The 14,456-nt window shown below is 40.6% G+C and overlaps 1 protein-coding gene and 1 long non-coding RNA gene across 2 annotated transcripts; one reads left to right on the forward strand and one right to left on the reverse strand.

Annotated features, from left to right (window-relative positions):
- Nucleotides 1–2,838: 2,838 nt before the first annotated feature.
- LOC111025091 (uncharacterized) lies at nt 2,839–4,042 on the reverse strand. Its single transcript, XR_002603448.2, has 3 exons — nt 3,810–4,042; nt 3,591–3,640; nt 2,839–3,356 (listed from the first exon to the last, which is right to left on the reverse strand). It is a non-coding gene; the product is annotated as an uncharacterized LOC111025091 (long non-coding RNA).
- A 1,640-nt stretch (nt 4,043–5,682) lies between these two features.
- LOC148208594 (uncharacterized) lies at nt 5,683–6,592 on the forward strand. The gene has a single exon (XM_088118985.1). It carries the CDS (start codon nt 5,712–5,714, stop codon nt 6,315–6,317), a length of 606 nt encoding a protein of 201 aa, XP_087975111.1. The 5' UTR covers nt 5,683–5,711; the 3' UTR covers nt 6,318–6,592.
- Nucleotides 6,593–14,456: the final 7,864 nt, after the last annotated feature.

Raw genomic sequence — 14,456 nt, forward strand, 5'->3', positions numbered from 1 at the left:
ACTAAGAAGAATGTGGACAGAGTGGAAGAGTCTAAAAGGATAAGTGAACAAGAAAATCGAAAGGAGGGAGCTTGCATGTTAGAAAAACAAAGAGGCAAGAAACAAGTGGGAAATATAGTTTTGAAGATATTAAGAAATGACGTAGGAGTGGCAAGCCACTATGGAAAGGTCGTTAAGAATTACTGAAATAATTAAGGAGGCTGTTGAAGAGCTTAAAAGAGGCCCTAATTTAGAGATCCCTCAATCTCTGCCTAAGGACTTACCAATTCCATAACCCGACCAACTGCCTGTTACCCCTACTGTAAAGACATGTACTGAGAAGATAGAGTGGGATGAGTTCTAGTCTGATCACAACACTAAGCCTCTAGTTCACACGGATTCTGACAACGAAGAAATAAGTAGCAAAGTAGTGGCTGACGCTACTGCTTTCAGCACATATTTGACTTCAATCCTCGGTATTTCATCTCTCAATTTTTCTGAACAGCATATTAATGAATTGCCTATGAGTTTTGATGTTATAGTAGAGACCCAAAAAGGTCAGGAGGCCAAGGATGCACAAGAGGCTGCGGGAGAGCAAATTGGGGATGATGCATTGGGTCATGATGAGGATATGGATGTTTTTTAGTAGCTAGCAGTTCCATTGGCTATTTGTGAGCATAATTTTCATAGTCCACAATAGATTTGTGGTCTGGATAATGAGGAAGAGTGAGGGGATAATATGATGCAGTATGAGGTTAGAATGAGAACACCAGATAGAGCATTAGAGCACGATGAGAACAAAGCTACTGGGTCTAAGGAAGATGTTACTTCACCAATAGGAAATGAGCCATCTGATCCTGAGGATGTGTCCCATAAGTCCTCTGCTACTAGTCCTTCATCACCTAAATGGTTTGTGTCCTTCAATCTCAAGTACTTCTACATCTAAACCTGAATTTTGTGCCTATGGTAGAGAGCTCAAAAGATGGGATATGCCTAGATGATTTGGTGGAAAAATGGAAGAAAAGAAAGAAGAATCCAAAAATAGTGGCTGGCGCTTGGCCAGACTGAGAACAAGGGCTTCTTTGGCTCGACCGACTCCACAAAAAGGAGAAAATGCAGGCCCTCACATGATGCTAGAAGCTCCAGTCTTAGTAGAGATGTTGCATCCCATTTCATGTCATCCAAGCGCAATGAAGAAGGTGAGCAAAAGGTGGCCAGTCAGCGGCCAATTGTTCGAAGAAGAACAATCCATATTTGAGTGAAGAAGACAAATTTCGAGGATAGACATCTCCTGATTGAGAAAGGTTTTTCTAATGAACAAGAGACAGTGCTGGAATATGTGAAGAATCAGTTATAGGAGAAGGGTTGGGAGACGTTTTTTGCACCACCATAACACATATCTGAGAAGGTGTGGTTAAAGAGTTTTTAAGCAGCCGTTCGTCCACACCGAGGCGATTATGCACGTGTTAGGGGTAACTTTGTTTTTTTTTCCCTCAGGACTATTAATACACATTATGTCTTCTAGATGCAGTGATGCACCCAACGATGACACCAATTGATCCTCGAACGTATTGGTCCAGTTGCCTATAAGCTAGCATTGCTGAAGGAATCAACCATCCACCTAGTATTTTGTTTCTCATAGTCGAAAAAGGCAGTGGGAGATACCGTGAATGTGCAATCTTGATAAGTGACTTTTGGCTCTTGTAATTTAGGATGTTTTTTAGTCATTTGATAGTTTATACGGACATTTTCTTTGGATAGTTTAATCGTTTTTAGTATTTCGGGTTAAATTCCAGTGCGTTGGGCGCCTAAGTGCCGAAAATTGACAAAATGGCAGAATGTTGGGTGCCTAGGCACCGATGGGCAAAATGTTGGGCGCCTAGGCGCTACGAATGTTGAAGCTGTTAATTTTAGAGGCACGCATTTGGGCGCCTAGATGGCCGCTACAAAATTTTGTTAAATATCTCATTTTAACCCCAGCCGCTGGGAGGAAAAAACAGAGAAAAAAGAGGGAAATCAGAGAAGCAAAATGTTTTTTAGAGAGAAAAGGGGGGATTTTGAGAAGATTGGAAGGAATGCGAAGAACCACTACAACAATTAAGGTTTTTCCTGACATAGAAAAACGTCGGAAAAAGTATTGAAAACATCGGGAAAAAGCTTTCCCGACATTCTTTTGTCGTCAGAAAATAAGTCGGGAAAAGGCAGTCGGGAAAGACCTTCTCGACGAAAATTTTGGAAAACGTCTGGAATTACCCGACGTTGTTCAAAAACGTTGGGAAAGGTTACATTTGCCGACGCTTTACACAAACGTCGGGAATTTTGGATTTTTGCGACATTTAATGTCGGTATCTCTTTTTTTTCCCATTTTCTATATACAGTTTTCCTTTTATATATTATTGGACCCAAAATATTAATATCCAATATTAAGTGTTCCTTACGCAAAAATCATGTTACATAAAAAGACAGCCTGTAAAACAAGTCTAATAAAATTGTTTTTTATTAAAAGATTAGTCCAAAAATATAAATAACACAATATTAGTACTCCCGAGTCTTGAAAGCTTTTGATATTCTTCTGTGTCAAAATATATCCAAAATTAATCATCAAAGTTGGTTATCAAATATTTTTGCATTTGCAAGCATTACCCATAAGACACTACTTTTTCATAATTCAACAAATTTACAATGGTAAACAATGTTAAATTGCACAATATCCAACTAACATTCCTAAACTAACGAAGAGGTCACATAAAGTATTCTTACATTAAAATAAGATAATATATGACTTTATGAGGGTCATATTCAATGTTATATTACAAAACGTAATCCATCTTGGATCATTCAATACACTACCATACTAAAATGTTTTCTCTCTATTCAATGTTTCTAAGGCATGTTTCCCAAAACCAATCCCTAAAACCAATCCCTAAAATGGATACATATACTTGAAGTCTACTCCTAATCATAGCATTGCATAAAACATATCAATTCTTCTTCAGATTCTTAAAACGTCATAGCTAATTTCAATGGGTTTTGAAACTAGAACTACAACCATATTTAGGAGACAAGCTCGATACCCATCTCCTATCCCATTTCTAAATACGGAGACAAAATGAATTAGATTACAGTTTTTTTTCCTGCATCCCATTAAGAGCATAGATTCTTGTAGCATTGAAGTTTATTTGGATTCCCACTTATGAACCAATGTATTTATGATTGAAAGTTGGAAAAGTAGACATTATCGAATCACGAAGCCAATAATTAAAATGATAAATGATCAACTTTGTTTTCCGGAAAATTGAACAAAATTGCTGAACTTATTTATAGATACAATACTTATACTCTTGACTCCTAGCAAGGTCCTTCTCTCCTTCCTCGAGCTGCATTAATACAAGTCCAACTCGTAAAAATGGACTCATAAATTAATGAAAATTAGTGAGAGAAGAAAAACCACGAATAACAGAGGACAATAAAACGAAATTAGCTCAAATAATCTGGAAGAATAAAAATAGGAAGGGGGCATCACATTCTAAAATTTCTCAGATAATTTTCCAACTACGTTAAGTTCGAGAGAGGAAAATAAACCCTAAAAATAGCTCGAAAAAAATGCGAACCTCTCGATATCAGTGTAGCACTCCTGCTTCTTCTGCTTGGTTTCAGCATCCTGAATAATTGACAAGATTTAGTAGAAATCGTGAAAATTAGGGCATTATCGGTGGATTTGGGTTTGAAATAGTGAGAAACACAGAAAGGACCATCGAAGTCATTATATGTATGAGGGAGAAATTGCAAAAAAAATATATATATATATATGAGGGAGATGAGAGGCTTACCGACGGCGACGGAAAACGGAGGGGTAAAGTTGGAGACACTGGCAGGCGAGGGGGTGACGCTGATTTAGGAAAACGTTTTTGTCGTGGGAGAGAGGGAGGGGAGTAAAAATTAGGGCAGACAAAACATTATGTTTCGTCGGAAATTATTTCGTCGGGCTAGATTTAAATCCCGACCAAATAAATTTCGTCGGGAATATTTAAACCCGACGAAAACATTTTCATCGGGATGAGCCCTTTTCCCAACAAAATACTAATTCCGTTGGGAAAAAGTACCGACGTATTTATTTTCGTCGCGAAAGGCTTAAAATCCTGACGAAAATAAAAGCGTTGGAAAAAATAGCGTCGGGAAAATACTAAATTCTTGTAGTGAATCAAAGCTCGAGAGATCACTGGATTTGTTTTCTTTCTCTTCTTCTTTCTCTCCTTTAGCTTCAACTTCCTTTAATGATGTTGATTGAGATTTTTTTTTGTGGATTCAAGCATGAACTAAATAAATTTTCTAGGGCATTGATGTAGCATTTATCGAACTCGACTCTTCTATGTTCTTTATTTGATTTCTTTCTAAACTTGTTGGTTGTGATAACTTTTTATATTCTTAATGCATTGTTGAGATTTGGTCATTCTTTACATTGATTCATTGTCATAAATCGAGGTTGAGAAACAAGATTATTAACTAGATTTGAATAGTTCTCCCGAAATTAAACCAAGGGATAGAGATATTCTTGTGAATTTAGTGGCATAGTTTTTGGGTTTAGATACTCTACTTTTCGAATAAAATCGTTATTGCTTGAGAGAGAATATCAAGTCAATAGGGTAGAGCCCGCCAACAACCATTGTTTAGAAAAGTTTTGAATAAAGTAGTAGGAAAAGTTAAAGGGTGATATCGGTGAAGTCATGCTCTAATCCTCTTGAATTTACTCTTGATTCTTTATAGTTGTGATATTTTCTTTTGTTATTGAACTAGTTTCTTTTATAATTACTTCATTTCACCACCATTAAACGTTCGACATTCAGATAAAATTGAAGTCGAGATTTTGGTCATTAGTAATCATTCATTCCCTGTGAAAACGATACTTTACTTCTATATTATTTGTGACGATTCGTATACTTCCGAATTCGAACATAAGTTTTTGTCCCCGCCAATACTGACAGATGAGTTAGAATGGCTGGTTGAACCGCAGGGTATTGTGAGGCCTCCAGTGTTCATTACTTACTCTGAAGGATACAAAATATAATTCCCCAGGTGACAGTTAGGATCGTGAAGGGAAGTTTCTGTAAGGTTGTTTGGCCTTTGGGGGTTATTTGCGCAGGGTAGTAGGCGCTAGGGAGGTTATGTTTTGTTTTGTTCCAAGTGGCCAGAATAGGTAGGAGAGATTCCCAATCCTCTCTAATTGATTGTGGCTCGTTGTATGGCCTGAGGCCCACTTCTATTTTGAATATCATAATAGTAAGGGATACCTTACACAGTATAATTGATCTATTTCACTTTTGATTGGCACCAACATTAGCTCCAAAGTTAGTAGAAGCACATTTCTTAGGTTTTTTTTAGTTTAAGGGGTGGAAACTCAAATATATTTGATTGACAATATATGTTCTTAACCAATTAAACTACGTTCAAAATTCAGAATAGCAGGAGAGAAACACTTGCTTCCCTAGAAAGTTAGCTTAATTTAGCCAATTAAAATCATATTCGTCTTGAGCTTCAAGAATTATTGATCTAATTATAAAATTTTCTAATTAAGTACTTTTTGATGTAGTTGCGCATGTTTTGGAGATTGGGACAGTAGGGATATATTTGTAAAATATGCAAATAATATGGGTATGTGTAAGGAAAAGATCACACCTCCTTATCCTCCAAAACTCATCATCATCCCTCCATATATAAAACCATCCTGCATAAATATGGGCCAAACAACTTTGAGGATCTCATTTCTGAGCACCCAATTCAGAAGCAGCAGCAGAAGAGAAGCCATGAACAAGTTGAAGAAATCTGAAATTGTCCTTCTTTTTGGCCTCACTGCTCTTCTTGCTCTCACACCTCTTCTCTCCTCATCCTTCAGGCCCACCTATCTGTACTTCATCTTCAACCTCCTCATCATTGCCCTTGGAGCACAGGCTGGACTTCTCTCAGAATCACCCTTCCCCAGTCCTCCACATCAGGACGACATTAACAAGCCTTCTCGGACTGCGCCGGAGGCCGCTGCAGATCGAAGTTTCGGCAAGAAACACAAGTCCCTGGACAAGGCTCACTCCGACAAGATCCCTTATGGTGATTATGCCAAAGTGGAACCTCTGAAGAAGTGTCCCTCCGCCTCCAGCATTTTCTTCATCGGAGACGGCGACAGTGAGGCCGAGGAGGTGGAAGACGAGGCTGGCCGCGGTGGAAATGGCGGTCAAGAACTGTTTGTCCAAGCTGAGACATTTATTGGCAACTTCTACAAGCAGTTGAAGATGCAGAAAGAGGAGTCTTGGAAAAACATTCACGGTTTCTACCAGAAAGGCCTTTGAGCTGCTCTAATCCCTCACATGGAAATATGTAAAACAAAAACCAAATAGTTAGGGTTTGTACACATTAATCCAGCTTATTATTATCTTACTTTCCAATCTTTTATTCTCTAAAAGCTCATAATTTGGTTAAGGCATTCGTAACTTACCTAGAGATCAAAAAGTGTTAGATTTTTCAACCCACTAAAGCTTGATGTATAATTAACATTTATATAGTCTTGATGTAACGATAAAATTTAATCACGGATAAGATATATATTTTTGAGTTGTTGAGATTCGAGAGAGTTTTAATAAATTTTGCCTTTCTAAAATTTAAAAAGAAAAATTATAACTTGAGAATTGTTTCAAATTGGTATAAATTTTGTCATGAAAACTATGGATCAGTACCATAATTTTCTAAACTGCGTATCTTTAATTACTTGAAGTAAATACAAATCAGTATGTTTTTATTTCATATAATGGCTACTGATTAACATATATATAACTGATGGTTAACTTACCAATTGATTTAGTAGAATTCCTAATATATGTGTAATATTTGTTTTATTTATAAGTTCTTTGTTATTAATTTTGTAAAACTTTATTCAAATTATGCTACATTTTCTCTCTTTTGTGACGATTTCTTCAGACAAATTAGGTGATACTTCTTTTTAATTAAATGGCACCTTAGTTGACTTCTTTTTTGTTGGGAGAGCCAAAAACTTGACAGCAAGGAGCATACGAAAAAAAGAAAGTCAACATAAAATATACATAATTATCAAGTGTTATTTTGAATCATTTTAAAACTTGTAAAGGTTAAAATAAAATACCTTAGGACTTGAATCTAAGTATAGAGCTTGAATAATCCGACAAATACGTGCACATACCATAGATGCACACCACTCTGGTGTTAAGCCCAACGTATTCTTCTCATAATTAAATGTTCAGTTAAGAATAGCAAATAATAGTTTTATGAAAATGCTTCTCGTGATGGGAAAAATCTCCTACTTCCATGCTTCTCGTGATGGGAAAAATCTCCTACTTCCACTCAAGGAATAAGCAAAAAATAACCAAGAAATTTAAAGAAAGCAATAAAATAAAGAAACACAAGAATTAACGTGGAAAAATTCCAAACCGGAGAAAAAACCACGACTCACAAGAAAAAATCCACTATGTGAAAAATTATTACAATCACATAGATTTCTCTCCGCGACCCCAAAAGCAAATACCGCTCAGTTAACTAGAGCTGGTATAGGAGACTTAAATTATTTCAATTGGGAAGATTAAAACTCAAGCCCATGAGCTCCTTTTATAGTAGTTGGAACACATCTCTTTTACTTTTCCGATGTGGGACAACTTCTAGCACATGGAGACCATCCTTGTAGACCAGTTGACTAGTCGGGTCAAGTGGTCTAGTCCCTTCAACTTGAGCTTAGCAATTTGACTCACATCGCTTTTCTTTTACCTCAATTCACTTAGTATATTTTTTATGGATAACACTATATTTTATTTGAGAGGCCAGCTTGATATTCCAAACATATGACACAACAGAGGCCTTCTAGCCATCAAAGTTGTTAATCTTTAAAATGTTCTGAATAAAATAATATCACTTCATATATAGTTTTTGGATTTTACATGTGTAAGAGGTGCAGCAGGTGAAAAAGATGGTACAGAGAGAAAAAAAAATGAGATATTTGGTGGAATGAAAAGCACTTTAAGAAAAAGTATTTCACTTTTTGGGAAGAATTTATGTGATTCTCCATCCAAATAAAAGGACATACAGATCAAGAACCTTGATAATGATATAAAGGAATTGGAAACTGACAAAGATTTTAACACAGCCACATGGCCATGCCTCCAATTTTCTGCTGTTGTAAATACATTCAGATTCTAGCTAGCTTGAGATGAAATATATGTTTTTTTAAATTTATTTTTATTCTCTACAAAAGTTGAAAAGGATGGATCTTATCACCTCGATTAATTATTCTTTCCATTACATTTTTACATTTTCATGGTGGATTTTTGTTGTCTTATTATTTGAAGGGAAAAAAGTGCTTGTTGCATCTATTGAGACCAAGTTTTCTGTCATTAATATAACAGATTTATTAGTAAAAAAATTGTGGAGCTTGAAGATTTGGACATCTTACTCCAAGGAAAAGATCAAATGTCTTTACTATTCCTTTGAGTTTCATTCTTGGGCCATTAATATAAATTGCTATTTACTTTCTTACCTGCATTAACCAAATTAATATATTTATTAAATAAAATAAAAGCAGTTAATATAAATATCTATATTAGGAAGTTAGTAAAAGTTTTTGTTTCTTAACTAGTCAGAGTCTTATTCTAATATTTTGATAAATTATTCTTGGCAAAGGAAAAAAAGTTAAATTGTGCATAGTCTTATAAATGGTAACATTTGAGGCTAAGTAAGAATATCTCCATCTTTCCAAAAAGAACAAAGGGTCTCAAAAAAAGATGAAGCAAAAAGGAGGGTGGAGAAAAAGCTAGTGTACACCTGTTCTAAAAGTCAGAATATAAGGGATCAAATTGTATGCTATTTTTAATTATCTTGATATAGATTTTCTTTTTAAATAAATTAAATTTATGTTAATTTAATAACTAATTAACCATTTAAAGAGTAATTATATATATTTGACCTTTTTTCATCATATGTTTGAGTAGTTTGAATTATGACCTATAGATTTTCTACTTGGGGTGTGATCATACCCTGCAATTCATTTTTTTTTTTTATAATCTAAAATCAATGCTATGTGCTTTGCAGTTGAATCCCTAAATCCTCATTTGACTACAACTCCACTACGCCATCGGTGCAAGTGGTGAAAATATCAATTCATTCATCTCGAAGAATGATGAGAAATTATTTTTTCTACAAGATTTTAGTCTTGGATCCTATTATAATTATTCTTGAATTATATGTCTAAGATATTTTTTAATCCTCATGAATTAAAATGGCCCAGTGACCTTTTAATAGTTTACTTCGTACCTGACATATTTAATACCATGAATTAATTTGATAATATTAATTACATTGACGTGATGTTAAAAAGTTAATTTATTATTACTTATTGAAAGAAAAAATGAGCTGACTATAACCAATTTTACTAATTTATTTACCATTTTTATTAATTTTTCAAAAAAAAAGAAACTTTTTAAATAAAATATTAGTCACAAATCCAGGTGAATACTTGAGTTTACGACCCTTCAAAAAAGATAGAGACAAGCAAAAAGATCACATACTTTATTTTGTTTATATGGATTCTTTTTTCATTTTTATATATTTTTTTTCTAAAAAGTATATATAAAAAAATTTTCCTTAAAAAAAAAAAGATTTTCTTTTCATTTAAAATAAATTATTATTTTTATCTTTAATAAATTTATGTTGTGAATTATATATCTGAATTTAAATCTATCTATAAGTAATTAAAGAAATAAATTATTAATAACAAACCTACCATTTAATTATTTGTTATATGAAATATATATATATATATATACCATTTTAATTATTTAATATGTAGATAATACTTATCATTAGTTTTATAGTTTTTATTTTAGTTTCTTTTTTAAATTCGATATTTATTTTCTTTTTTTTTAAGTGCAAAAATTTATATTCTTGATGTCAAATATAAATAAAGAAGGTAGGATGTATAATGTTTGGGGAAGGGAATACTCGGGACACGTGGAAGGCCTCTATTGGTGCTCCAAGATGACTCATGAATCATGCCCAGCTCGGAAGGCCGAGATGGCCGCCACCAACGCCGACAAATGCCAAGTGTGAGGGCCGAGGTGAGCTCGGCTCGGGTCCGACCCACCGGGGAGCTCGGTATGGGCCGAGATGCGCAACTGTCTGCGGCGTGATTATCGGGCGTAACCGTCGGTCCCGAGATTACCGGATGTAACCGACGGTCCCGAGATTACCGAATGTAACAGTCGCTAGATTAGCGGGACCACCACCCATAAGTAGGGGACCTCACTCCCCGATCAGGTACGATGATTTCTGGCCTCGAACTAGACTTGGAATCCGACCTATACTGACTTGATCGTCGGAGTGCTCACCTTTTTGTGCAGGTCCGCCCAAGCTTTCAGGTCAGTCCGGAGGCCGGGTTCGAGCTATAACCAGGAACACACTGTTGTGCAAATTTTTGCATAAACATTTGGCGCCGTCTGTGGGGAACGACTGACAATCTAAGTCATCCCAATTCCTTTAAACCAACACGCGAGCAAACATGGTTCAACCAGCGAATTCGGCCAATACGACGGATCGAAGGACTCTAGCTGCCAACGATGCCCACCAGAGGGAGGTCGAAGCAGCGGCGGTAGAGGGGCAAGGTCACGACAGCCCAGCAGCGGAACCCCTCCGCAGGTCGGCACGAATCACCGCGCCTCCCCTACCGCCTGCACACCCGAGGACGTCCAAGGCCACCCGTGGCCGAGGTGGGACCTCTAAGAAGGGCGCCCGGGGTCCAGCCCCGGCTCCAACAAGCGAGAATTTTGATGCGCTCCAGAGAGAGATGGAGGCAATGCGCACACAAATGCGCTCCATGGAGGCGATGTATCACGAAATGGTGCTAGCTGCAGGCGCAGGGTCCCGATCTGAAAATCGGGCGACGTGCATGGACTTACGCGAGCAAAGGGGTTCCCACCTCGGCCCGGCCGAGGAGGAACGTCCCGAAGACAACGGGAGTGAGGGGTACGCTCGCCAAAGGGGAGACCTCCGTGAGCATCTCAACAGAAAGAGAGGCTCGTCTCTCCGAAAAGGGCAGTCACCATCCCGCTCCCACAGGAGCTCCAACCAGCAGGCTGAATCCTCTCACAACCCCGCAGGGATAATCACAAGGGAGGAGTTCGACCAGCTGAGGGAGGAGCTCGATGCTCAAGTGGAGGCCTTAAAGGCCAAATGTGAGCAGAAAGACGATTCACTGAACGATGGCGACTTGGGAGAATCGCCTTTCACCTCGGACGTTTTGGAAGCACCAATACCTCCGAAGTTCAAAGCTCCTACCGTGAAGCCTTATGACGGGACGAAGGACCCCAAGGACTATGTTGAAGTCTTTGAAGGCCTCATGGACTTCCAGGCGGCATCAGATGTGATCAAATGCCGCGCCTTTCAGATCGCGCTTACCGGCGCGCGCGATTGTGGTACTGAAGACTGCCGGCTAGGTCGATCTCGACCTACTCTCAACTGAGAAGGGAGTTCCTCGCTCAGTTCTCTTCTCGGCACTACGACAAAAAGACAGCGACCCATCTCGCCACCATCAGGCAGAAGGAGGGGGAGACGCTGCAGGAGTATGTCACCAGATTCCAGGAGAAGCAGTTGAAGGTTGCACACTGCTCCGATGACTCGGCCATGTGCTATTTCCTCACCGGTCTAGCCGATGAGGCCCTCACGGTGAAACTTGGAGAGGAGGCCCCGGCCACCTTCGCCGAGGTGCTCCAGAAGGCGAAGAAAGTCATCGATGGACAGGAGCTCCTCCGAACCAAAACCGGCCGACCTGAACGAAAGATCGGCCGGGGCAGAAGTGGAAAAGATGAAAGGGCAGATCCGAAGTCCAAGGACAAAGGATCCTTCTCCACCGGCCGAGCTGAGTATCGAAGGGCGGAGAACGGACCTACTAGGAGCCGACCCTACGAGCGCTTCACCCCAACCACGATTCCAATTTCCGAGATCCTAACGAACATCGAGGATTCTGGAATGGAAAAACTACTCAAGCGTCCGGAGAAACTTCGGGGAGCCCCAGAGAGGCGCAACAAGGACAAGTATTGCCGCTTCCATCGAGAGCACGACCACAACACGTCGGACTGCTGGGAATTGAAGCGCCAAATTGAAGATCTAATTCAAGACGGCTACTTCAAGAAGTTTGTGGGAAAGCCCGGGACCAGCTCAGCAGAGAAAAAGGAGGAGCGAAAGCGTTCAAGGACGCCACCTCGGCGCACCGACCGACCTGCGGTCATCAATACCATTTTTGGAGGGCCAAGCGGGGGTCAATCCGGACATAAAAGAAAGGAATTAGCCCGCGCAGCCAGACGCGAGGTATGCATCATCAGGGAGCAGGGGCAGACCTGCCCAATCACCTTTGACGATGCAGACTTGGAGGAGGTCCACCTGCCCCACAATGATGCCCTTGTGATTGCTCCCTTGATTGATCATGTGGTGGTTAGGAGAGTGCTGGTAGACGGGGGCGCATCCGCTAACATCCTGTCCTTACCGACCTACCTCGCCTTGGGCTGGACGAGGTCGCAATTGAAGAGAAGCCCGACGCCGCTGGTGGGGTTCTCTGGAGAATCGATCATCCCAGAGGGTTGCATCGACTTGCCGGTCACGCTGGGGCAGAACCAAACCCGGATCACTCAAATGGTCGAGTTCGTGGTAGTCGACGGTAGGTCGGCCTATAACGCCATCTTTGGGAGACCCATCATCCACTCATTTCGGGCCATTCCTTCAACACTTCATCAAGTTTTGAAGTATCTCACCCCCAATGGTGTGGGCACGGTCCGAGGAGAACAAACCGCTTCGAGGGAGTGTTATGCCGCCGCACTCAAAGGCACATCGGTATGCGCCCTCGAAACTCTCAGGGATGGGGCGCTTGAGTTCGAGGCCGACCTGCCGAGGAAGGAGTTTGCCGCGCCCACTGAGGAGCTCGAGCTTGTTCCACTGCTTAGTCCCGAGAAGCAGGTAAGCATAGGAACCAAGCTGGGGGCCACCGACAGAGAAGAGCTAATCCACTTCCTCAGATCCAACTCGGACGTCTTTGCGTGGTCCCATGAGGACATGCCTGGCATTGACCCGCGAATTATGACGCATCGCCTCAACATAGATCCATCATTCCGACCTGTGAAACAAAAGAGAAGACCTGTAAACAAGGAAAGGAGTGATGTAATTGTTGAGGAAGTTAACAAACTCTTGAAAGCTGAATACATAAGAGAAATTTCGTATCCCGAGTGGCTCTCCAATGTTGTATTAGTTAAAAAATCTAACGGCAAGTGGAGAATGTGCATAGATTTTACGAACTTAAATAAGGCATGCCCGAAAGATTGCTTCCCACTGCCGAGGATCGATCAGCTCGTGGACGCCACAGCCGGGCACAAACTGCTCACTTTCATGGACGCCTACTCTGGGTACAACCAAATCAAGATGCATGTCCCGGATGAAGGTCATACTGCTTTCATAACAGACCAAGGTCTGTACTGCTACAAGGTCATGCCCTTCGGGTTAAAGAACGCAGGAGCGACCTACTAGAGAATGGTGAACAAAATGTTCGCCAAGCAGATCGGCCGGAATATGGAAGTGTATGTGGACGACATGCTTGTCAAGAGCAAGCAGTCTAAGTCGCATCTCTCCGACCTGGCCGAAGCCTTCGAGGTTCTGAGGGCATATCAAATGAAGCTCAACCCTGCTAAGTGTGCCTTTGGAGTCTCCTCGAGAAAATTCCTTGGCTTCATGGTAAACAACCGGGGAATCGAGGCCAACCCCGAAAAGATTAAAGCCGTGATCGAGATGGAGGCACCTAAAACGCTGAAACAGCTTCAGTGCCTCAATGGCAGGATTGCGGCCCTGAACCAGTTTGTTTCAAGGTCCACGGACAGGTGCCTCCCTTTCTTCAAGGTCTTACGAAAGAAAGGGTCGTTTGAATGGACGGCGGAGTGCGAGCAAGCGTTTCAGCAACTGAAGAACTACCTCTGTTCGGCACCCTTGCTTGCCAAGCCTATGCCGGGGGACAAGCTCCAATTGTACCTAGCAGTGTCTGACAGTGCGGTCAGCTCGGCCCTAATCAGGCAAGAGGAAGCGCGGCAAAACCCGGTCTACTACACAAGCAAGGCTATGACCGAAGCCGAGACTAGATACCCTCAGATGGAGAAGTTGGCTCTCGCTTTGGTCACCTCGGCCCGACGACTTAGACCATACTTCCAAGCCCATACGGTGGTGGTACTCACTAACTCGCCCCTTAAAAGTATCTTCCACAAGCCGGAAGCTTCCGGACGCCTAATGAAGTGGGCAATAGAGCTAAGTGATTACGACATCCAGTTCGAACCCAGAACTGCGTTGAAAGGACAAGCAGCGGCAGATTTCATAGCCGAGCTCACACCACCTTCCGAGCTGAGTGGGTCCGACCTGCCTTGGACAGTCTATGTCGACGGATCCTC

Source organism: Momordica charantia (assembly GCF_013281855.1).
Source record: "Momordica charantia cultivar OHB3-1 chromosome 10 unlocalized genomic scaffold, Mcharantia_2.0 BLBB01000010.1, whole genome shotgun sequence".
Lineage (NCBI taxonomy): Eukaryota > Viridiplantae > Streptophyta > Magnoliopsida > Cucurbitales > Cucurbitaceae > Momordica > Momordica charantia.

Coding starts and splice junctions, on each gene's coding strand:
- LOC148208594 (XM_088118985.1), top strand. CDS start 5,712: ATGGGCCAAACAACTTTGAGGATCTCATTTCTGAGCACCCAATTCAGA.